At 41.1% G+C, this 25,127-nt stretch overlaps 1 protein-coding gene across 4 annotated transcripts in view; it reads right to left on the bottom strand.

Moving 5' to 3' along the window:
• adamts10 (ADAM metallopeptidase with thrombospondin type 1 motif, 10) overlaps positions 1 to 25,127 on the bottom strand; it is a 56,479-nt gene that overhangs the window by 5,894 nt on the left and 25,458 nt on the right. For all 4 annotated transcript variants that reach the window (XM_037771012.1, XM_037771015.1, XM_037771014.1 and 1 more), the window contains exons 9-19: positions 23,697 to 23,740; positions 22,024 to 22,129; positions 19,075 to 19,221; positions 18,654 to 18,795; positions 16,942 to 17,049; positions 16,342 to 16,487; positions 14,276 to 14,339; positions 14,063 to 14,165; positions 8,559 to 8,692; positions 5,153 to 5,276; positions 774 to 854 (exon numbers count right to left, since the gene is read on the bottom strand). In XM_037771012.1, coding sequence (XP_037626940.1) covers positions 774 to 854; positions 5,153 to 5,276; positions 8,559 to 8,692; positions 14,063 to 14,165; positions 14,276 to 14,339; positions 16,342 to 16,487; positions 16,942 to 17,049; positions 18,654 to 18,795; positions 19,075 to 19,221; positions 22,024 to 22,129; positions 23,697 to 23,740 — 1,199 coding nt within the window. The remainder of the gene's footprint in view (positions 1 to 773; positions 855 to 5,152; positions 5,277 to 8,558; positions 8,693 to 14,062; positions 14,166 to 14,275; positions 14,340 to 16,341; positions 16,488 to 16,941; positions 17,050 to 18,653; positions 18,796 to 19,074; positions 19,222 to 22,023; positions 22,130 to 23,696; positions 23,741 to 25,127) is intronic.

Raw genomic sequence — 25,127 nt, 5'->3', positions numbered from 1 at the left:
TACAAACAAACAGTGTCTTAGTGATAATTTGCAGCCATTTTTCTAGCAACTTGCAGACACCAACATGTTTTATTTCATCAAGTCGGAGATATCCTAGCTGTCGGAAATTCACAAGATTTGTGCCTTTTTGAATAACAGCTATGAAGCTGATTATTATGAGCTACAGTACCTCTGTTTTTAAGGACAGGCAGGTATAGCGCAGACGTCTTTAATAACAGTAATAAGTGTTCCAGTTCAGAGGCCTTGTATGGTGCATGCTGGCTCACACTCTCACTGGGACACACAGATAAAACAGTGCAATAATAAACGTTGTTAGTGACACGTGGCCTACTCAATCCACTAAATTAAACTGCTGCTTTTTACAGCAGACATTTTGACTTGTCGTAGTAGGAAAAGCACAGGTATTACTAATAACATTAACACCGTTTTATTCAAGTGTCCCAGTAAGTCACATCCGTGAGACAGAATGAACAATAGCAGAACCCTGAAACTGAATCACTTGCATGGCAATCAGCTATCATGATGTTATTAGTAACACCTGTTGAATGAAAATATTTTAAACTACTATTGATCTTCTCATCAAACTCTCGTTAAGACAGCAAATTTCACATAATGTTGAAGTATTCCAGGAGACATTCAAACAAGCATGAAAACAAAACACAACTCTACCGGTTAGTAGAGTACCGTAGCAGCTTTGTGGTTCCTTTCATATTTCTTTAACTATTTACTTTGACAGGCAGTTACACTAAACATTAGCTTGAGAATCATCTTACCAAGGTAGTTGAGGGAGATGTTGAGCTCTTGTATGTGGATGAACACCGACCCTTTAGGAATTCTGACCACCTCTTCATAACCTGAGAAAAAATAAGGTGCATTGTGAAGGATTTGGCAGCATCTAGTGGTGTGGTTGCAGATTGCAACCAACTGAGTACCTCTCCGCTCACTCCTCCCTATCCAAGACTGTGGTAACGTGAGCCGCTTAGTGCAAAACTGTGGTAACGCCGTTCTGTACTGTAGAAACATGGTGGAGCAACATGGCAGACTCTGTGAAGAGGACCCGCTCCCTATGTAGACATGAAGGGCTCATTCTAAGCTAACGGAAATACAACGATTCTTAGTTTCAGGTGATTATACACTAATGAAAACATACTTATGAATATCATATTCCATTTCTGCCAGATCCCCCGAAAAGTAACACACTGGCCCTTAAAGCAAGGTGAAGGAGGCTTATTCACTGGGGGGTCGGGGAGGGGGGAGTGATGCATAAGTAGTGTTTAGCTCTGTGGGACGCCGATGGACTAAGCAGAGGCTTCAGATTCCAGCTGCATTCCTGGGCAGCCGGCCTCAGCTGCTCGGCTCTTTGCTAGAGAGCGAGAGCTGAGCCAAGAGCCGGCTTCTCCTCTCTTCTTCTCTCTATTCCTGCCATCTGTTTTGTCCTCTTTCTTTTTACGCTCATCTCACCTCCGCTCTGCTCTGCTGTCCAGTGCAGCCCTGTAAATAACTTCAGCCTCACTAGGGGAAGAAAGAAAAAAAAAAAGACCGAAGGAATTAAATAATTCCTTCCAAAGCTTTGACCACAAGAGGAAAGGAGAGGTTTGGCTCGTGACCTCTCCGTGGAGCTCTGCGAGGTGAGACTGGCCCTGCTCTGGGTTTCTAGATGGAGGCGTTGAAGATTAGAGGGACAAAGTTTGAGGTTTTTGGCCTCAGAGACAAGACAGAGAGAGCAAATGTGCAAGAAAAGTGTGTTCCTTTGTTAACAATCAGGAACCTGTGTGGTAAACAGACAGCAAAGGAGCTGTAAACCTTCAGTAACCCCTCACCGCCTACCAGAGCCACAGGCTGGACAGATGGAAATAGACTTTAAGGGACGCTATTGCATCCAAGCTGCGAGCACAGAGCAAGAAATAAATAGCGCAGCATCTATAAGAAATCAATGTTCACTTTTGTGGGATGTAAGGAACACCATTTGGTTCAATGGTTTGCCTTAATCCCAGACAATATTTAAATCACTTGAGCGGAGAGGAGGAGCATTGGCTAAAGGCTTTAGGAGTTCAGAGAAATCAAAAACTTGTTATAGACATGACTAAGTGATTCTGCCAGTCATAAATCTTTCTGTGTCCAGAAAAAGCCTCCAGTTCCGGCTCTGGAGTTTGAGTTTGGTTAGAGATGAGAACAAAAGTTATGACTAAGTCAACTGAGTTTAGACTTTTAGGACTTCAGGTTAGTTAAGTGTAAACTCATGCAAACTCAGTTTAAATAAGTTTTAATTGTCAAAAATGGACACTGCTGTCTCTGCACCTTGAACCCTGACTTCAACCCCATCTAACATCTTTGGGATGAACTGGAACGCTGAATGAGAGCCAGGCTTGATGGCCCAACATCAGCGCCGACCTCACTAATGCTCTTGCGGCTGAATGGGAGCAAATCCCTGCAGCCAGGTTCCAAAATCTTGTGGAAAACCTTCCCAGAAGCTGTTATAGCAGTAGAGACCTTTTCAAACTTGATAACATAAACATTGTAAATGGGCCCCTTTGTATTTCCTGTTGCAACGTTTGTTAATGCAGTAGCTGACAGGAAGTAAACTTGTACCAAAGCTGTTGCCCTAGCAACAGAATGTCAATGAAAAGGTAATATTAATACTCGTGGCTTTGAAATAATGTGTTCAATAATCACATGGGTGTGATGTTCAGTGTCCACAGATGTTTTATAGTGATGACCATATAGTGCACATTTTGGTAACAAAAGCAGACCGACGTCTACTGTATGTTGGGGTGTCTGTATGCAAGAAAAAGAGCACAAACTCTATAAATGACATCATTGATTTTTGCTTGCACTGGTGGTGACCAACTACTGCAATGCATGCTGGGACTGCAGCTCATTAAAGGAACACGCCACTAACAAAAAGCCTGCGTTACAAACTGTGGGTGTGGAGTTACCAGGCACTATCTAGTTGAAATCTCGACCTCTGCTACATCACTTTTGACAATTCTTTTAATTTATATCTTGCAATTCCCCCAACTTTAAGAAAGTGCAATACTAAACCACTGGATACCACTTTAAAAATAGCACCGACCATGGATACCATCCCCAGATCACAAAACACACAACTAAACAGCCTACACTTCGACTTCAGCTTTACTAGGCCAACGATAATGTCAGATATTTTGAGGGTAGTTGAGACCTCAGCTGGGGTTGACAGGCCGGCCTGGTCACTGTGGTGAAGAGCACGGCTGCCTGCTCAGGGTGCGTCCCCTCTGAGGAATCCTGGAAGGGGGTGAGTGGTGTTGACAGTTGGGTGAGAAAATCTGAAGTTGGTGTTGCGGGGAGAAATGTAACCCAGAATAGATCCAAAAGCAGCTGGACCTCAAGCCACACTGGTTGGACCTCACCTAAATCTGTCTGCCACGTGTCCCTGGGTGGCTAGTGGATAAATATATGTATGATTATACAGCATATAGTATGTATATGTGTATATTTATTGGTGCCTCTTTATGTGCTAAGAATCTTTCAAGGAGTTTTTCTTCTTATGGTACGTGTCCAAAGCCTCTGTCCTTTTTTGCGCTTCCCATTCCTTGTCTATGTATGCAGCCGTGATACGCATTCTGGTAGCGTGGCGGCGCGATTACAGAGACGGGGATTCATGTTGGCCGCTCCTCATTTGCATGAAGTTGAGATCTAGGTTACTTAAAGCAAATCAGGGGCGTCCGGCATCACTTGCTGCCTCTGGAAACTCCAGAGAAACTTTTAAGTTAAGCATTGTTGATTCAAAATAAAGACAGATTCAGCAACTTCATGGATTATTAAATGGCTCATAAAATGTTTTCAGAAACTACGGCTGTCAAAGTTAACGCGACAATAAACGCATTATGGCAAATTCATTTTAACGGCACTAATTTATTTGACGCAACTTGCGTTTTTAGGCTGTAGCGGGCTCAGTTTGAAAGCTAGAGTGAAAATACTGGTAACCTTAGCCTTAGGCCTTTGGTACCAACCATGTCGTACTAGCTTGTCGGGAAGAAGGTTAAATAACGCTCCAAACTTATGCTAAATTTTGGTGAGGAAAAACTGTCATGGCCATTTTCAAAGGGGTCCCTTGACCTCTGACCTCAAGATATGTGAATGAAAATGGGTTCTATGGGTACCCACGAGTCTCCCCTTTACAGACATGCCCACTTTATGATAATCACATGCAGTTTGGGGCAAGTCATAGTCAAGTCAGCACACTGACACACTGACAGCTGTTGTTGCCTGTTGGGCTTGAATTTGCCATGTTATGATTTGAGCATATTTTTTATGCTAAATGCAGTACCTGTGAGGGTTTCTGGACAATATTTGTCATTGTTCTGTGTTGTTGATCGATTTCCAATAATAAATATATACATACATTTGCATAACAAAGCATATTTGCCCACTCTCATGTTGATAAGAGTATTAAATACTTGACAAATCTCCCTTTAAGGTACATTTTGAACAGATAAAAAAATTTCTTAATTTGCGATTAATCTATAATATCTAATAAATATGTTATATTTGTTTCGCCTGTGTCCACTGTGGTCATGAAGACACTGCTTAAAGTAAACACAATGATGGATAAGACCAGTGACTGCTACTATATGTAATGCCAACTTTAAATCTGGGCTGCATCAACTCTCAACTGTTGGATATACACATCATTTATCTCTAAGCACAGCAGGTGCTGAAATAAATGATTCTCCTGCAGCTTCGTGGAGTTTTGTTGGCTTTATCAGATAAATAACTGTAACAGTATGCTGCTGTGGACAGAGTTTGCATGTGAACAGACAATTATGCGATACATTTTGAATGTCTGGGGTATCCTAACTCGCATTGCAAGGCAGCTTTCCAAGACGGATTCACAGTCCAGAATATCAGAAACCAAATGTTGCATGCGCACATATTTGGGACAACACTGCAATTATGTTGCATAACTTCTCATGGTAAATGCCTCACGTTGACGTTAATCGGATTCTCAGAAGAGCAGAGATTGTTCCAAATCCACTTTAAACACTCCCCCCCCCGCTAATGAAATCAGGACAGTCTAAATCTTTATCTATACGTGCAGAAACCTCTGTGGCAGCAGCTCCCAAAACATAATTGATAAGATGATGAGTGCTTGAGTGTTTTAGTTCTGTACCTCCTTCAGGCAGCGAGTCGTTGAGGAGTCCCTCCACAGACACACAGCTGCTCCCGTCACCCCCGCAGATCCGGCAGCGGTCCTCGCGAACGTCCGAGCCGAGGACTCGGTCACAGCCTACGTGCTGCGAGAAGGAAGAAACGAGTGAGCTGCAGGGTCACTCAGGGTCAAGGGGCACAGTCAGTAAGTCGAGAGGTGTCGGAGGCCGGGCGGAGGGATTACCTCTAATGTCTTCCAGACCACTTTTCCCAAACACAGAAATATCAGATGGTAAGTCCAGATGTGTTTTCTGATCCTGTGCAGACATAATGCTCTTAGGTTGCTAAACTCGTAGCTGTCGACATAAATAAGTTTCATGATGAGCGGAGCAGGTGGTTTTACTCAAACTGTTTCACAGTGAACCAAACCTAAACAAAAGTGTAGAGAATGAATGGCAACCGCTCTCACACTCATATATTCATATGGCAGCTGCTTATTGTAGAGAGGGATAATGAGGCTTACGTTTATTATTACTTTTACACTGATTACAGTCCAAAACTAAATCCAGAGTTGAAACTGTGATTTACCTCATGGTTATCTGGTGGCTTTTATTAAGTGGCGGTGGTGAGTTATTAAAGGTTAAAATGATTTAGGTCCCGACGAGCAGGAGGCCTCTTGTGTCTACATGCAGACAATGTTTCCAAGAGCTCATTGGGATCAATAGCACAATACAGAATATTAGGGCTGTCAAAGTTAACATGACAATAATGCGTTAACACAAATGTGTTAGAATGCCACAATCTTTAATGTGCATTAACATTAATGCAACATTAGTGCATTAATGCACATTAATAACACATTAATGCAATCGATCTTTCGGAGGTTGTAGCGGGCTCAGTTTTAAAGCTAGAGTGAAGATACTGGCATCATATGAAACTAAATGGAATGGAATACCATTGGTACCAACCAAGTCATGCGGGAAGAACGCTAAATAATGCTACGAGGTACCGCTAAATTTTGGTGAGGAAAAACTGTCATGGCCATTTTCAAAGGGGTCCCTTGACCTCTGACCTCAAGATATGTGAATGAAAATGGGTTCTATGGGTACCCACGAGTCTCCCATTTACAGACATGCACACTTTGTTATAATCACATGCAGTTTGGGGCAAGTTATAGTCAATTCAGCACACTGACACACTGACAGCTGTTGTTGCCTGTCGGGCTGCAGTTTGCCATGTTATGATTTGAGCATATTTTCTATGCTAATTGCAGTACCTGTGAGGGTTTCTGGACAATATTTGTCATTGTTTTGTGTTGGTAATTGATTTCCAATAATAAATATATATATATACATTTGCATAAAGCAAGCATATTTGCACACTTTCATGTTGATCATAAAATTAAATACTTGACAAATCTCCCTTTGAGGTACATTGTGAACAGATAAAAAAAAAAGTGTGATTAATTACCCTCACAGGTACTGCATTTAGCATAAAAATATGCTCAAATCATAACATGGCAAATTCAGGCCCAACAGGCAACAACAGCTGTCAGTGTGTCAGTGTGCTGACTTGACTATGACTTGCCCCAAACTACATGTGATTATCATAAAGCGGGCATGTCTGTAAAGGGGAGACTCGTGGGTACCCAGAGAACCCATTTTCATTCACATATGAGGTCAGAGGTCAAGGGACCCCTTTGAAAATGGCCATGACAGTTTTTCCTCGCCAAAATTGAGCCTAAGTTTGGAGCGTTATTTAGTATATTATTTATTATATGTCTAGTTTTCATATGATGCCAATATCTTCACTCTAGCTTTAAAACTGAGCCCGCTACAACCTCCGAAAGATCTGATTGTGTTAATGCATTGAAAAGTGTAGTGGCGCTAAAATACATTAACGCGTTATTATCGTGTTAACTTTGACAGGCCTAATCTTGAGTTATAGCAACAGTTTTTCTAAGGTGGAGTTGTAATTTTGTAATCAAGAACACTACGTTATCATTTCTTTTCAGAGCATAGTGATCCGATAGAAATCCATCTGAACTGCACTTATGAGCTCTCATTCACTCGCAGAGTCCATCTGAAGGTTTAGTACCAGGTGCAGTCCAGGAGCTGACTGCACCTGAACACTGCGGCACAACGCTTTTTTCCTTGTAAATCTGGCAGTCTATATTTTGTTCAAGAGATCCGGGAAAAGGGGGTTCTGACAGACGTGCCTTTTGTCTGCAGCAACATGTTGTTGTTCTCCAACATTTCTCCTTCTGTTTCTACCCTCTCTTCACTGCCAGACCCCAAAACTTAGAACAGAAACCATCATGAAGCTGCAAACATAAGAAAGCGATTCCTCTACAGTGTGTTTGAAGTTTTATGTGCACATAAAACATACGAGAGGTGAGATGATAAAGCAGAAGGAGAGGAGCTCTGACTGGATTGCAGACAGGAAAAGTCGCAAGTAAAAGGAAGTGAAAGAGAAAAAAAGGCGGGACATGGAGAGAGAATTAGAGGAATGGATGTAGAGAGTCAGAAAGGGAAAGAGAAAAAGAGAGAGAGAGATAAAAAGGCCGCAGTGAATGAAAGCCTGCCTGCAGTGCAGACAGACTAACAGCTGAGCTGGAGGGTCACTGAGTTCCTCCAGAGCAGAACAGAGCAGAGGGAAAAACAGAGGAAAGGTGCAGGAGGAGAGAACAGAGGAGATGTTGATAAACAAAATCCTCTTTTTGGATGAGTCCAGCTAACCCCCGAGACTCTTGAAATAAAGAGATATCATGGGGGGTAAGAGGCAGGAGAAGGGGGAGCTGAAAAATGAAATCTCTTGGCACTCAGCAGGCAACCACAAAACAACAAGCTGAAGCTTTTTTCTTCTGTCCTCACATCTATTTCTCCCCCGTCCAAAGCTTGGGCTTACTTTTTGGAGAAGAGCTACATCCAAAATAAACAACAAGTAGAACTAACAACAGATTGGGAATCAACAGCATCCACGTAAACTGCGCCTCTATTACCATTAGTGTCGTTTTTTTTGGTCTACGTCCTTTAACAAATGGGCCATGTGGGTGTCAGAATGGGTTCCAGGTTGTCTCCACTTCAAAATGAGCAGCGGTTAGATGTTTTGTTTTCATTAACAGCCGAGATTAAGAGAGAGCATCGGTAATGGGAATCTAAGATCGCTGCCAAAGTTAAGACAATTTCTCAGTTAAGCAGCTGATTGTGATGATCGTCAGCAGTCAGTGTGTAAACTAGACAGTGGCGGCCGTCCAGAGTCTAGAGGGCGAGTATAAACAATATTATCTCAGTCTTGTGTTAATCCCTCTATTCTGCTGCTTCAGCTTAAACCGTCGGCTCGCATGCAGACGTCTAATGGCTCGAGTGTATTTCAATCAAACGCTTGCATGGGTGCTTACAAACACACACAGAGAGGTCTGATCTCACCTTACACTCTCCGTTTACACACACATCCAGAGAGTCGTCTCGGCAAGGCGTGCCGTCCACCACGGCTGGAGCACGCTCTGTGTAGAAGTTGTATCCTTCTGCCAGGCAGTTGAGAGAACAAGGCTTCACCCCACCTACACACACACACACACACACACACACACACACACACACAGGGAGCATGTAATACAGTATCAATATACCAGATCTATCCACATTATAGCACATAAACATGGACAGAAACACATTAAAGCACAGACACAAATGTAACTTCAGTACACATGTACGGTTTGTCTACACAAATCTATACACACACGCACAGGGTCACAGATGAAAAATGTTCAATAGAAAAGAAGCATTTTTAAAAATATTATATCACAAGACAGATTCACGAGATCTCTAACAAAACACTTTTTATTTTAGTTTGTTATTGCATTGATTTACTGAACTTTGGGACAAAAAGTCCTCTCATACTAAGGCTGTGCAATTAATTGAATTTCAATTACAATTTTGGCTTCCAATGATTATGAAAACAAGATAATCGACATAAAACGTTTATTGTGCTGCATTCCGTTTCCCAATGACACTCTTGTTTTTGTCTTGTGTTATAAATCAAGCGCACCACTTTCCTTTATAGCGGTGCGCTTTTGCCGTCTCCACCTCGTCTCTTTTACCATGCTTTGTGGGTGTGACTTTTTTTTTGCCGTGTCATCACCATTCATATCTATACAACTAATGTCTTAACAATTAAATTGTTTACAAGAGCACAGAGTTCTTCATCGTAGGGCGATACGTATCGTATCATGATACGGGAGCAACGATTCAATATATTGCGATACTGTAAGCAAGGCGATATATTGCGATTTTTTAAATCTAATTTTAGGAAAACTGTGATAGTATAAAGAACACAACACCATATGCATAAAATCTGAGTAAAAATGCAATTATGCAATCAGAACACTGGGATCTGCGTTTGCATTTATCACAGTCCCTGTAACATCCAACATCATAAAGTAGCACTACTGTGAGAGGACACACACTGAGAGGGTGCATATCGTTGCAAATGAAATGAAGTATTGACTGAGTTAATCTTTGCATGTCAACTATGAATAAAAAATTGATACAATGTTTTTGAGAATCGATACAGTATCACAAAACATAATATTGCGATATTCGATTTTTTTAAATATTTTCTTACACCCCTACCAGATTGATGCATTTAACTTTAAAATGTATTCTACAAAATGTTCTTCTAAACCCAGGATGTTTCCAAAGTCGTTATTAATCATGTTAAATAATCGTGATCTCAATATTGACCGAAATAATCGTGATTAGGTTTTTTGCGATAATCAAGCAGCTCATACTATAGTATAAAACATCATCAAGATTAGCTGACATGATCAGTAGAAGATAATTCCTTCAAGAAAAAATGGAAATTTCAACAGCTACATTTAAATGATAACTTGCAACTTCTACCTGCTGTGATTGAAACGTCCGGAACGGATACTAAACTGAGCCTGAGGTGAGATTGTTTTGTCAACACTAAAACATCAGTATACTGGCTTTGTTTGTTTCCCCGATGCCCCTCAAATAAGATCTTTGCCAATTGAATGTCATGGAAAAGGGGTCAAGGCACTTTTCTCTCCAAGAACTGACATTTCATCAGCCTGCTCGCTTGCGGCCAGTAATCTGCAGTCTGAGCTGATGCAAATATCACAAACTGTGCCAAATTTGAATGTAGGCTAATGAAATAGTCACTGAGAACGCAGTCAGCTGCCCAAAAACTGAATTCCTGCACTAAGCCGCAGGTTCACCAACAGCTCTGCAAGTCATGTTAGGTGTTTAATTTGTTTTTGAATACCTGATTTATGAATGAAGGACCACAGACATCAGACATGAAGCCAGCTTTAAATATGACAGTAAAGACGATGTAGTCAAACCTATTTAGGAAGGTTGTTTTTCAGGATATGTTTCAACACAATCTGTAATCTATTATTCAATGAGGCATGTGGCAAATAGTGTCATATTGACATGTGTGACTGCTTGCAAGTCCTTCGCACATGTTCTGCTGAATGCAAAACATCCTTTAGAGAGGTGCAGAGAGAAAAGTTAGGATGAGAGAGAGAAGAGTCTGCTAGGAAATGTTTTTCAGTGCTGACAACCAGAGAACAAGCAGCTGAATGTGATTAGGTCTCTGCTTCCCCTCGAATACACACACTACTTCAATGAATGTATACAAATACTGTATGCACAGACAGCACTGAGAACGGGTGCAGTATATCGAGACACTGATATCACCAAGGTTAGTGGCTTGATTCCCTCTACACCACTCTTATAAAATAGATGATACTGAATTTGAACTGACATTTTAACTTAACCTAAAATAATCACAAATAGATTTCTAAAATAAAATGTAATAAATGTAAAAAAAAAACAATAAAGACATATATCAATATACAATTGTTCCAAAAATATGCTTTTTAACTAATAGCTGATAATTAATTGATGTCACAGAGTAGTGAAAGTGCACATCAAAATGCCCAAAGTGACACATTCAAACAACTTATTTTGGTTCAAAATGCAAATACATTTAATAATTTACTATCAAATAAGAACCTGCAACCAGACCATTTTGGCATTATTCATATCCAATAGAGCTGGGACGATTCACCTATCTCCCGATTCAATACTATCACGATACTTGGTTGCCGATTCAATATGTATTGCGATTTTAAAGTATTGCGATTTGATATTATGATTTATTGCAATTTTTGTTAACATTTTTAACACTTGAACATGGGAAAAGTTGAATCATACACTTCTAGGAACTTTTAATTTGAAAAATATATTAAATTAATACAATAAAATCTTTGATTCTCAGCATGTATGTAGTCAGAGATGTCCTGAAGTCAAATATATCAGTCATTTTTAGGCATTATTTACTACATTTTTTCTAGCAACCCAAAAATCAAAGAATAGACATTTCCCACAAATTAGTGGTATTTTCTTTTTAATTTATAAGGGATATGTACGATACATAAGTGAATCGATTTTTTTCCTACAACTAATATCCAACATTATTTATTATTAGTTATTTTCAGATGGATATCGCTGCTTGATGTGTGTACAGTAGTGTGGCAGCGGCATTGAAAGGGGGGAGCTGGACACATCTGCGCCGCAAAGCTTCAAATACTTTGGAATATTTCTCACTGAAGCTTTGAAGCCCAAAAAATGGTATTCGGGACAGCCCTAGTATTTAGTGGCTCCACTGACGTGATGTAAGTAATGATGTAAGTGATCTGTAAATGCACTGTGTCAAAGACAACTCATAAATATACACACACCTACATGTACATATACATGAATGTACATATTACTATCATCCTTTCACTCTCAGTATTCCTTTCACTGCCGTATCACACGCACGCACGCACACGCACACACACACACACACACACACACACACACACTGCTCTCCGTCTCCTGACTTCTGTTCGTCTCCTGTCTTTAGTCTGAAATGTGTCCCCGAAGGTAGCTCAAGTCAGGGAAACACACACACACACACACACACTGTTGCTAGAGGTGTTCTCCAGCCAAGTGGTATATATCCTTCATTCATCTGTGCAGCTCGCCAACAGCTCCACTATTTGAGTGGCTGTTGACATCAGTCTGGGCTGTGTTTGTTTGTGCTGGCAGCGCTGAAGCAGGTACAGTATGTACTGGGAAGGAGAGAAAGAGAGAAAGAGAGAGAGAGAGAGAGTATGTACTGGCACGGCCTGCAGACGATAAAGTGGTCAGACCACGGAAAACTACAATTCCCATGGTGCCTTGCTTTGGCAGGGCAATCGTGGCTTGCACAAGGGTGTGTGTGTGTGTGTGTATCATAGCTTGCAGGGTGTGTTGTATGGAGTGTGAAGGTTGAATGTGAAGGCTGTTGGACTGAGAACAGCAATGTGGAGCAGCTTGTTTGTTAAAAAAAAAGCTGCTTAAACGACAGACCTTTTTTAATGAACTGTCCTTGGCTGCCTGAGCCGAGAGAGAAAGGCTGCCTCTGTTCTCAGTGTCAGGAGAGAGACCGAGAGAGAGAGAGAGAGAGAGAGAGCGAGAGAGAGAGAGAGAGAGAGATTGCATAATGGTGAACTGAATAAAGTGAGCGAAGGAGAGACCAGAGCAGTGAAGACAAAGAAAAAGAAAAGGAAGCTGTCTTCCCTGAGTTAGAGGCTGAAAGTGAAAGGAGGGAAGCTGAAATGAGAATTTGAGGAGAGTGAGAGGGCTGCAGAGGACAGGGAAGGGGCTGGGCGGTGTGATCTGGCCTTAACGCGGGGCAGAGTCTATGGCACCGTTCCTATTTTAACAGCTGCAAGGGATTTCCATTGTAAAATCAGCTGACTTGATGAAAGGAGCACTTGTTGCCTGAAGTTGGAGTTGGCTGGCCGGCCATCTCTGTAAGCCATTATGTTATTGGAGGGCTAGATTAAAGGCAGTTATGTCGTTGAAACTATTTATCTTTCACGTCCAGCGTAGTGCTCATCAGGAGCGAGGAATTCTCGCAAGGCATTGTGGGAATGCATGGCTCTCTGCAGCCAGCATCTGCGGGCCAGACAGGCGGGAGTCTGCAGCTTCGATTCACTTTCTCCTCTCTCTCTCTCTCTCTCTCTCTCTCTCTCTACACACACACACACACACACACACACACACACTACTCTCCTTCTCCTGACTTCTGTTTGTCTCCTGTCATCATCAACTCTTGGTTTAAATCTTTCTGTCCATTTTCATCTGTTCAGCTTAAATATTCTCAACTTTTCTCCTAAATCAACGTCTTGGTTGTCTTTTCTTTCCTCTGGCAAACTGGTGAAACAGCGACGATATGATACATTATCTCAGAGTCAGAGAAGACTTGAATTAGTTTTTATTGAAATAACTAGGGCTGGGACGATACACCTATCTCCTGATTTGATACCATCAAGTGCCGATTCGATATGTATTGTGATTTATAAGTATTGCGATTCAATATTATGATTTACTGCGATTTTTGTTAACTTTTTTAACACTAGACCATGGGCAAAAGTTGAATCATTTTCATTCACATGTCCAGAGGACAGAGGTCAAGGTAGCCCTTTGAAAATGGCCAAAAATGTAGCATAAGTTTGGAGCGTTATTTAGCCTCCTTCGCGCCACGCTACAATCTAAAAAAATAGCAAATTGCGTTAAAGAAATTAGTGGCATTAAAATGACTTTGCGTTAACGCATTATTATGGTGTTAACTTGGACAGCCCTAATTTAAATGTAAATTTACACCAACTGATTGGGTTTAGTTTTTGCTGAAAACATTTGTCTGTTGCAAGAAAAGACAAAAACAATGAGCTGAAAGACGCTAAAACACCCCATGGAGCTGAGGGACATGTTAAGGTGAAGCAATCTGCAGTAGAGATCACCATGGTGCAAATAAACACACATACACACACTTACAGCTATTCTCACACAGAGATTGGTTACTCACTCACCTCCTCTGTACGGCTTCCAGGTGTAAAACTTTCCTCGGAAAGGAACGCTGTCGAAATCAGAGCACTGAATCACCCGGAAATCCCGAGAGCCTGCAGGGCACTCCTGTAATATATATTTATATATATTTTACAAACAAATTCAAGCAGAGTCCCATGCCATTGTGATTACTGTATGTTGACTCGATGATGACGATGAAGAGCAGCGATACTCACATCAATATTGCAGGACCTGAAGCGCTTTCTCTCCCCCAGACAATACTTTCCACCAATAGTTGGCCTTCAACCAAACACAAAGAGAATCAGGCCAGTCAGTCACATCTGAGTACAATTTAACACGATCTAACCTCCATCACATCACCACACAACACTGGCTCCTGATCTCTGCTTTGTCTGCCTTCATGTGTGTTTCCAATCTCACTGTCTGTCTCTTTTATTGCTTTATCACAGACCATCACCACAACACCTCTACATAAAAAAAAAAACAGCTGAGAAGGAAGCCAGAGCCAGCCACCGTCAAATGGCTGCCTCTGCTAAACTTTCAACAGATTGAAGCCGAATGGAGCCAACGCAAATGTGCAAACGATGCTCAGAGATGATGCGAAAGAACACCGTTGGCCTCAGATTTGGGTCAATTCAGTCCAGTTGAATCAATTCAAGATGAGGGATCTGGTGACGGTGATTCAAAAAGCAAATCTGCTAGTCGTTTGGTGATGATTCAGACTATCTGAATTATTTCATACACGATTAAAACGGTGGCACTGCTGCCTGGAAATAAATCTAAGCCCTGGTGCTGTCTGCGTTGAGTTTGCATGTTCTTCCAGTTTCCTCTCGCAGGTAAAACTGAGGAGCAACTTTCTCAGGATGAAGCAGTCTAACTTTATCTTTGCTGATACCAATTCCACTTCCCAAACCTGAGGTACTGGCTGATACCAGTGCTCTTTTTCTTCCTTATACTGTACCTCAATGTTTGGAACTGACTGGGATCATTGTTTCATATGTAACGTAGCACATATCTATATTTGAGTGTTATAAATTGTCTTTCATAACAGTCCCCTATTGGCTCACAATAATTTAGTGTGCAAATAGTTTGCCGATTGTTTACATAACTAATACAGAAAATCTTGTTTTCTTGGTGGCCGAGCAGAAACCACACTGGGGGTATAATGTTCTGATTGAAAACCACTGGATATCCACCTGTCCATCAATGAAAACATTACAATTTCACAAATACTCAATCGAAAAAAAAGTATTACAATTAAAGGGGTACTGAGACAAGTTCACATTTCAAAAGATGTGTTTGGATTTTTCAAGTTTATCTTAAATCAACACTCAAAAATGTGCCAAATATATGTTTGAAAGAGGTATGTGTCTTTATATTTAATCCCTGCTGAGGCAACATCATAGAGTGACTACACTGTAAGAGATGGACACAAGCTAAAGTCCTCTCTCTGTGCAAAAATGTATTCTAAAGTTCATCTGAATCTAATATGAGGCTGGGTGTTTCCTTTCTAACCCGTGTTGGAAGGATACTTCCTGTATGTTGTATGTACAGCTGAACTTTATTATCATTTTTGTACAGAACGTGGACTGTGGATTTTGTCCCTCATCTCTTACAGATTAGTTGCTCTATGAGAGTATCAGCCAGAATGGACAGGAGAAACATAACTTCTTCAATGAACATATGTGAGTATTGTATTAAAGGGGACCTATTATGCTGATTTTCAGGTGCTTACTTGTATTTTGGGTTTCTGCTAGAACATGTTTACATGCTTTAATGTTCAAAAAACGTGCCAAACTAGCCGCTCTGCGGGTATTATGCAAATGTGTTACTTGGTGACATCACCATGTTGCCGAAGAAAAGGCGGGACTTCAAGTGAGGCGTTTCAGGCAGTTCAGGAGCGGTGATTCTGTGAGGGAGAGTAACTCCCTTTGGTGTGGACTTTGGGCTTTATAACTTTGCAGACCTTTTATATGCACAAAAAACTAAACAACACACTAAAGGAAAGGGAAAAATCACAAAAGCATAATAGGTCCTCTTTAAGATTGATTTGAAAAAATCATTAGCTATCCTGTAGAGTAGTGTGTTGTATTTGGCACAATGCTACAACTACTATCTATTCTCTAGGTACTGTAGATAATTTCCCTGTTACATTCAAAGAGCTATTCTATGTGCTGATTCTGAGATATCCAGTATTTTTAAAGTTAAAAACTTGAGTATCACAAGCTGATCCACCGGGTAGAGTGATGTCTTTCAGACTGGTCACAGGTGAGACCCGTACCTGGGGCTGTCACAGTGTCTGATAGACGAGGAGACACCCCCTCCACAGGTCCTGCTGCACTCCTCCCAGGGTGACCACAGACCCCAGCCCCCGTCTACGCCCTCCGGACGAGTCCCGTACGCCACACACATCCTCTTGTAGCACCACTGCAGCACAAACACACATATATTTACAGTATACACATATTCAGATACATAGAATTCACACATAAACAGTGACGCCATTCTTTTTTTAATATTGAAACTACTTTTCAAGTTTGTAAAGCAAATTGTCACACTCTCAAGAAGTATACAAGATATCCTGCAACCCCAAGAACAGTTACTTTAACTTTGTTTATGTTTTCAGGGTCTTTTAAAATGGTCAATCACGTAGGTATTTTTATTGGAAACCATGTTATCAAAACAAAACAACAGCCACGATGAGTCAGCACAAGTACAAGTGCAGCTTTTATGTTATTGTGAGAGTCAAGGAGAACCAGTCCCAGATGAACAAAATCCTCCCACCTACACCAGCCACATTAAACCTTTCTTGTGTGGCGAAAGGGCCCATTCAGCTCTAACTCTAAGAAGAACAATGTAAGAGGTTAATTTCCGTATTTACCCCTTTCTCTATGGTGTTGGTCTGACAGATGGTTCCCTCTGCAGCAGGAATGCTGCTGGTGATGCAACGGTTGCTCTTGCTCATACACCAAAGTTCGCTACAGACTTCCTGTGTGTGGAAGGAGAATAAAAACACAGGAGAGAGAGACAACCTGTCAGAGAGCTTCTATATAAACTCATTATGAAGACATAAGAGCAGACGCACTAACGTTCACCCTACTCTCCAGCGATGCCTAGAACCTGCCTGGGATTATGTTTTATTGTGTACATATGCTCTGACCACATAGTATCTATAGTAATGAGTCTATAAAGCTGCATGCTGTTCCAGATGTCCATTCACTCTGAACCTGGTCCTATAAAAGTTGACCAAGCCATAAAGTGGATGATACTCAGGGAAGGTATTGCAAGATGTTTCATGTTGTCAGAGAGGCCGACTTAAAGGAGAGAGCCGGGGGAACACAAATCAGGAGTCAGCAGTGAGGTAAAAAACTTTAATTGGGAATGAGTCAGCAAAAAGAAAAAGATGATGTCAGTCTGATTTCATCGTAAAAAATAAATTAAAAAGCTGGAGGGGGAACTGTGCTTATTATTTCAATCTTTTCCACAACATCAAAGAGGCTTCATCAGGTCTGTTTTATGGCACTGTTGACAAAGCCATCAACGGCTTTCTAAGAAACGTATGAGCACATCTCTGGTAAACACAAGATTGATGTGTGTTTTTTTGTGGAGAAACAGTTTTACAGACATGACGATTAAATCAACTAATAGATTAGTTGACTAAGAATTTCTTTGGTGAGTCGAGGACAGCCCTAATATCCATTTAGAGCTACCTGTGTGATTTTTCTTTTTAAAAATAAAATGCAAAAGTGAGAACTTGAGAAAGCTGTAATTGCTGTAGGGTTAAGACAGTTTCAGACTGAAAAACTGGGGTCACCCTTTTGCAGAACACAACTTGTTTGAAGGACTTGGGAGAAAGAAAACAGAAGATTTCCAACCAGAAATTTGAGTTGGACGATACCTATAACAATTTAACTTGAGACAATATCATTTTATGAGAGATTTTGCATTGCCGTTTATAGGTGTAAGCTATCCCTGGGTGTATTAGGTCATTGTGGGCAATATCACTCTATGGATGGCAAAGTCGCTCTGCTGTTTGTTTGGTCGGCCACTTCGGTCCAGACTGAATTATCTCAACAACTACTGGATGGATTGGCAAAAAATATGTTTAATACTTTGGTTTATGACCAAATACCTGCAAAGCTAATGGCATTCCTATCTGTCTCAGCTGTTAAATTAAGATGGTGACCAATGTAAACATTATACCCGAAGTTAACATTTATCTCAAAGCTCTGTTGCCTAAGTACAGCCTCACAGAGCTGCTAACGTGGCTGGTGACTCTTGTGTTTTTATTATATCTTGCATTGATGTGAGGAAATGCCTTAATTTGTTAGTTTTAAATTGTCAGGGTTAGATAAAAACAGACATTCCTGCCTGGTTATATTATCAAGTAATTTTCAAGAAATGTTACTATATCAATAGATGTGTGTGTGTGTATATGTACAGTATATATATATATCAATATTATGACATAAAATTACAAGCAATGAGGTTGTTCATATCAGGGAGGCACGCCTGCAAACACGCACTCATGAGAAGAGAAGAAGTAAGCTGAAAGAGGAATGAAAAGTAGTTAAGTGTAGACAGAGTACTCACCGCATATTTACATTGCCGAGATCTGACGCCGTACTGGAAGCGGCATTGTTCGTCTGCGTCGTAGGCCTGACCCGGTGCTGTGGTGGGGTACACAAACTCCTGCTTGGGGGGGACGTTGTTCAGACAGGAGCCCATACCTGAGCTAAAGCACACCAAAAAGGAGTGAGATTAAAATACACAATAACTGGGGATGTTTCAGTAGTTTGTTCTGAGAATATCCAAAGTAATAGAGTTTTATTGAAACACTGAACAGGCTACAGATAATTAAATTGATTTGCCTACTGTCAAGATCCATCCGTTACTTGAGTGCTTCTCTGACCACCAAAAATGTTACTCTGACATCCAAGTGCATTTTTCTTTCTCAAACCTCTAATTACCAAATGATTTTGTGGTGTTGCAGATATCTGATAGGCTGACTCACTCCAGGAAGCTGGTGATGTAATCACGGCTACATGCGGACCAGATGAACGGGTTGGTCTTCATGGTGATGTGGTCAGCCATCAGCTTGGCGGTCTCCTGGCTGCGGGGCCCGCAGGCGTTCCCCATACCGTCATGGTTCATCCCAAACCTAAAGCCGATGATGATACAGTGACAACACTTTGAGGGCGCGTGGACCGGTAATAGTCGCTGCAGCGGGGGACGGGGGCAGTGGAAAAAAGATCGCTGTGGATAACTGAGTGGGATCGAAAGAACAGACATGCTGCTTGATTGTCAGCAGTCGAGTGCCAGTCAGAGTCCAATTTGAATAAATGCTTTAAATTAACATGAAACCACAGAAAGGATATATGACCTGAATCATAAACCTGCAGGAAATATGATTTTTGACATTAAATTCCACAGCTGTAACAAATGTTTAACTTCATCTATCAAAAATCTATGTCCACATGTTTCATTATTATCATCATAGGACAGTGGTCTTCACTATATTCAGATCTGTTCATTGGGACTCTGAGCCTCGCAGGTTTTCTATTTACACCATGCGGTGGCCTTTTAAACTGTACAAACTGAAAAGGGGTCAACTTCTTGACAACAAACAAAACAACGACAGCAACACTGCATAATGTAAGGTCAAGTTTAGAGCTGCAACCATTGAATCAAATAGTCAATCGACAAAATAAAACCATTTTGATAATAGACTAAATCTGGCAAAAATGGATATGTGAGTATCTGCTGCGATTCTCTTTGTTATATCACTGTAAATTAAATATTTTCAGACAAAACAAGGCATTTGATGACATCACAAAGGACTGTGGGAAAATGTTGATAATTTTCACTATTTTCTGACATTTTATAGATAACAAAATGAATTAATTAATCGATAAAATAATCATCAGATGGATCAATAGTGAAAATAATCGTTAGTTGCAACTCTAGTCAAGTTTACATTCTTTCTTAATATGATAGTATTGTGAAAATACTCACAAAATATGAAACTAACACACCTGACCTGGAAATGAATGACTATTTTCTTTAGTGACTAATCTTGCAATTATATCTCAATTAAATCATTCATTGTTTTGTCAATTGATTAATCTGTTTGAGTATTTGTTTTTCTTTTTTTAAGTCAAAACTCTCTGATTCCAGCTTCTTAAATGTGAATATTTTCTGGTTTCTTTACTCCTCTGTGACAGTAAACTTAACATCTTTAAGTCGTGGACAAAACAAGACATTTGAGGAAACACTGAACGACATTTTTCACAATTTTATAGACAAACAACTAAACAGTTAACCGAGAAAATAATCAACAGATGAATGAACAATGAATATAAGCGTTAGTTGCGGCCCTAAAAGTATTGTCAAAAAGATCATTAGTTATTCAGAATGCTCCATGTTCAACATGATATGATAAAAGGATATAAAAATGTTATTATATCCTGATAGTTTACCAAACTGTATGAAGTCACAGAGTGTTAGTGGTCCAGACAGCGATAACTCACAGTAGCAGCATTTGAGCCTGAAATATAAATGTTCTGAAAGCTTTTCATCCCTCTGCTGAGTCATTTCTGTCTTGGTCAGTCTTGTCTTTTCATGTGGGTACCCTCGACCACAAACATGTCTGCATTTAATCTAAGGCCGCACTGTGATGTCAAAACAATTTATATAACAATTAAAAACAAATGTTAATTGTGTTGAGGTCGAGGAAACAGATTGTATATATCAGCAGTATGACCAGTCATGTTGGCTAGTGAGCCTTGTGGTCGCAGTACTCGAAAGCGACCTGTGTTAATCATTAGGGAGGCAGGACCCCGAATGATCCACCATCTGCCTTAATACTTCTCGGGGCTGTGTGCAGACATAATGCAATGGGACACTCAATTACTCTGAGCAAGTGCTCCCCAAAAATAAACCAACTCCATGTTTTTTCTCAGGAAAAAAAGAGGGATAAAATCAGAAACCTCTCTTGATTTACTGCATTCATGACAGAAGTAACGCATACAGGCAGACAAAATGGCTTGTTACTAAGTGATATAGATCAGCTATACCAGGCAAATGAGTAAAACACATTTTCCTTGTCATCTAGGTATATAAAAAAAAACAGGCATCTCCAGGTGCTGCACCAAAACGCCACATGTAACTAACTCCACATATAAATAGTGTGACTGAAAGAAAATATACAACTATTAACACATTGTCAGCGGATGAAGATGACTCATGGTGTTAGAGATTACATAATCTCTCTCTGGAGATCTGGAGGTGTAATCTGAGGAGGGAAGGGATCATCTCAGACCAGAACACAAGAAAAGGACGAATGAGACATCTCCAGCCTCAGCTCAAGAACAACAACCACTGATCTGGTAGGGATTCAGTGTTACCGCAGGACACAGGGTTATGAACTTCTCCTCTACAGTCTTAGTGGGTCGTAGCTTAATGTGCATGATCTCTGCATGCAACATTGTGGAAACTTGTCCTGAAAGATTTAACATAACCTTTTATATACTGTTAAACAAGACTAATACCCCTTTCAGTCATCAGACATGTGGATGATGCAAGTCCACTTAAAACATATCCAACCTAGGGCTGGTCGATTATGGCAAAAATCATAATCACGATTGTTGTGGTCAATATTGAGATCGCGATTATTTATTATACATTATACATACATTATATATTTATCAATCCTGCAGTGAAGATAAATTAAAATAAAATGAATTTGTTACAAACTAATTGCACTTTGATTTCACTCATCAGGCCTTTATTAAGCCTCAGATATAAGACTGTCCGTTGAAAGATATGTGACACTAAATGGATTTATGTTTTTCAAAAATAGAGATAAGCCTGAAAACTTTCAGAAAATGGCCAGTTTACTGCGTGTGTGTGCGTGTGTGTGTGTGTGTGTGTGTGTGTGTGTGTGTGTGTGTGTTTGACTCACGTGTGTCCTATCTCGTGGGCGATGGTGAAGGCTGTTCCCAGGCCGATGTCCTCATTGATGCTGCAGCTCCTCTCTGGCTCACACATCCCTCCTACAGGAGCTAGACCTGTCTCACACACATATGAATATGATATGAATATATCTCCTCTGACTGTAAACCATCAATATTATAGGAAGCATACAGACTGACACACAAAACCTTCCAAATCTCAATTTATGGGTGAGTGAGAGAGACTTAAAATGTTCAGTCTGGAGTAGTCTGGCTTTCTCAGCTGAGTCCAACACCTTTTTAATTATTCAGATACAACATCAACACACATAATACGCCTTGCTATAAATGAACCATGACATGCTTGATTTGTATGATTATCAGCTGCAACAGCGAAGCTGGTATTGTTTTCACCATGTGAGCCTGTGTGTGTGTGTCACCATGGCAACATGTTGTCCTGTAACACCGACTGTAGAAGGAACTACTACAGAGGCGTTTTTTATATTTCTGTGGACATTTTGTAACCGCGATAGCGTCGCAAACATGCACGATGCTGTCACGAAACTTTACAGGTGTGTAGTTGAGATAAAATCGGAGGTCGAGTTCGAAGATGGGTGTGGTCCAAGCCATAGACTATGTAAGTGATAATATACAGCGAGCCTCTCGTTGTTCAGGGGTCCACCCGCATCACCCTCTCAGAGTTTATTTCACAGAAATGGCCCGCTAGCTGTACATTATCCCGCTTATTACATGGCTACTTACTTAAGAAATCCATAATTTTACACAAAAATGGTCCGCCAGAGTCTGAGTTAGTAACTGCGCCCATAGCAACGGTACATATATATATATAGAGTTGGACGATGCGTCTCCACTTCCTCCCACTGTACAAAAGTGAAGCCAAAATATCCAGGATACAGGAGGTGCCATCTTGAGATTTTGACGTCATTTGGAGCCAGAGTCTGAGCAGTAGTGATCGGGGTGGGGGGTTGGAGCCGCGGTATTGAGGTCCCACCCACACACCCACCCAAGCCAATCACGAGCCGAGCACGGCCACAGCTTTTTAGCGTGATCCACCTAGCTACTACGTTAGCACCATGGTAGCTGTTTGGCAAGAAAGACACAACAACTAACCATCTCTAAAACCATATTTATGATCAAATTGGCATATTCTAAGAAACAGATGGTGACGGTTATGGAAAGTTAAAGTTACATCTCCTCTCTCGTGCAATTCCGAGCCTCCGGCTGCGCAACTACTGTGCATCACTCAGAGCAGACGTCTCATGCATCAATCGCCTGAGATGTTTTGGCTTCTCTTTCGGAGAGCCGTCATGTCGTCCATCTTTATATACAGTCTATGGTCCGAGCAAGGGCGCCTGAAATAGGGGGGGTAGGAAGTGGGGAATGGGTCATTGCCCCCCCCCACTTTACTCCCCTGGCCCGATTTGGCGCTGCGGCTGGCGTGATCCCATTGCAAGATGGTCTGTAGTATTTGTGAATGAGAATCTTTGGCTGAGTTTAGTGTATTGGTTGAGGTTAGGCGGTTGTGAGGGTTACGGTCAGGCTTAGGGGTGAGGGAATGCTTTATGTCACTGATGGTTCTCATAAGTATAGTACAGTAAGTATAGTGTTTGTAAAGTACAAATATATGTGTGTGTGTGTGTGTGTGTGTGTGTGTGTGTGTTACCTAGGGTTTCACAGGGCTTGTTCTTTTGGATGCAGATGTCGTATCTGCAGACAGGAAGGAAAATCAAACCAGGATGTAAAAAACTAATAATTACAGTATATGCTCACACACAAACAGAAGCAGCAACACTCATGCAATCACACGTACACATGCATAACATGCTTGACATGGACATGCAGTACATTCACAGATGGTGACAGACACGCTCCCACAGACGTTATGGTCCGACAGTGGACAGCAGTGATAACAGACAGATATAGATTTAAAAGAACAATAGCAGGAAGTCATGGACGGTCACTGTGGTGTCATCTGTCTGGACAGTTTCCATCCTCTGCTTGATAAATCCTGTCGTAAAACCCAAGTGTTCTCACAAAGCCACAACCAAAACCACAGGACATTTATCTATCTGTACTCTTACATAAGCTCATAGCACATTCTGTTAGGAAGAATGGGAAGGTATTTGTGGCAGCTCAGCCCGGCCCCATCGCATTCAGATGACTCTGACCAAACCATGGTTGTGTTGTTTCTTGTTGCACATTCCTCAGTCAATAGCATCAGTGTTTTATCTGCTTAATATGCATCCACCACTGTTGTCTCTGTTTTCCACCAGCAGTATCAGTAATAGAGAGCGCAGTTAGAGAAACGACGGGAAAACTGAGAGAAAGCAGCGCTGATAGATTCAAAGCAGCTTTGCTTTGATTTCTACCCTCTTTCGTGTCCTCTCCATTTTCTCTCTCGGCCGCTTTCTTCAAAAAAATAAATCTGTCATTGTCTCCCGCTCCCTCCTCATATCTCTCTTTTACGTTTTCTCTCCAGATGCTGAGCTGGGCAGAGCGGCCTCAGCTATCGTCACCTCAGACAGGACAAGATACAGCCCAAATCTCTCGGACTTGGCTTATTGAAAACCTATGAGGACAGAGGCTGGGAATGTAAGAATTCAGCTCAGAGGAAACACTGCTTTAACCCTTTTATGAACAGGGGAACAGACTAAACATATTTTTATTTACAACACATTGCGGTAGGAGGGTTAGGGTGTTGTACATAAACACAAACCCAGTACAGTTACTTGCCTTGCAATCAAACTTGGCCTCACAAACAATGTCTTCATTCTAAATGACCTTTATTTATATATGACAGGGTTCCTACACATTTTCCATTTCCAGACTCAAAGTTTCAGACTTCTCTGTAGATTTTTCAGACCATATTTGACTTTGTGACTTCATGACTTGGGGTGCAGGGGATGCTGTGACAAGACTACAGTGCTTTGGCACCTCGCCCATGGTTGAGATGTCGATTTTACGATTTTGCCTATATGGACGCGCCGGCCCTGGCTGTGACGTACAGGCGTAGAAGCAGCTCTGCATAGGTGTTCAGTCGCATGTCATTGCCTACTTCTAGCCTTGTTTTTGACGACATTAAACATGCTCCGGC

This window comes from Sebastes umbrosus, chromosome 5 (genome assembly GCF_015220745.1).
Source record: "Sebastes umbrosus isolate fSebUmb1 chromosome 5, fSebUmb1.pri, whole genome shotgun sequence".
NCBI classification, from domain to species: Eukaryota; Metazoa; Chordata; class Actinopteri; order Perciformes; family Sebastidae; genus Sebastes; species Sebastes umbrosus.
Note: the sequence above shows the minus strand (reverse complement) of the source record. Positions and strands in the feature narration are given on the sequence as shown.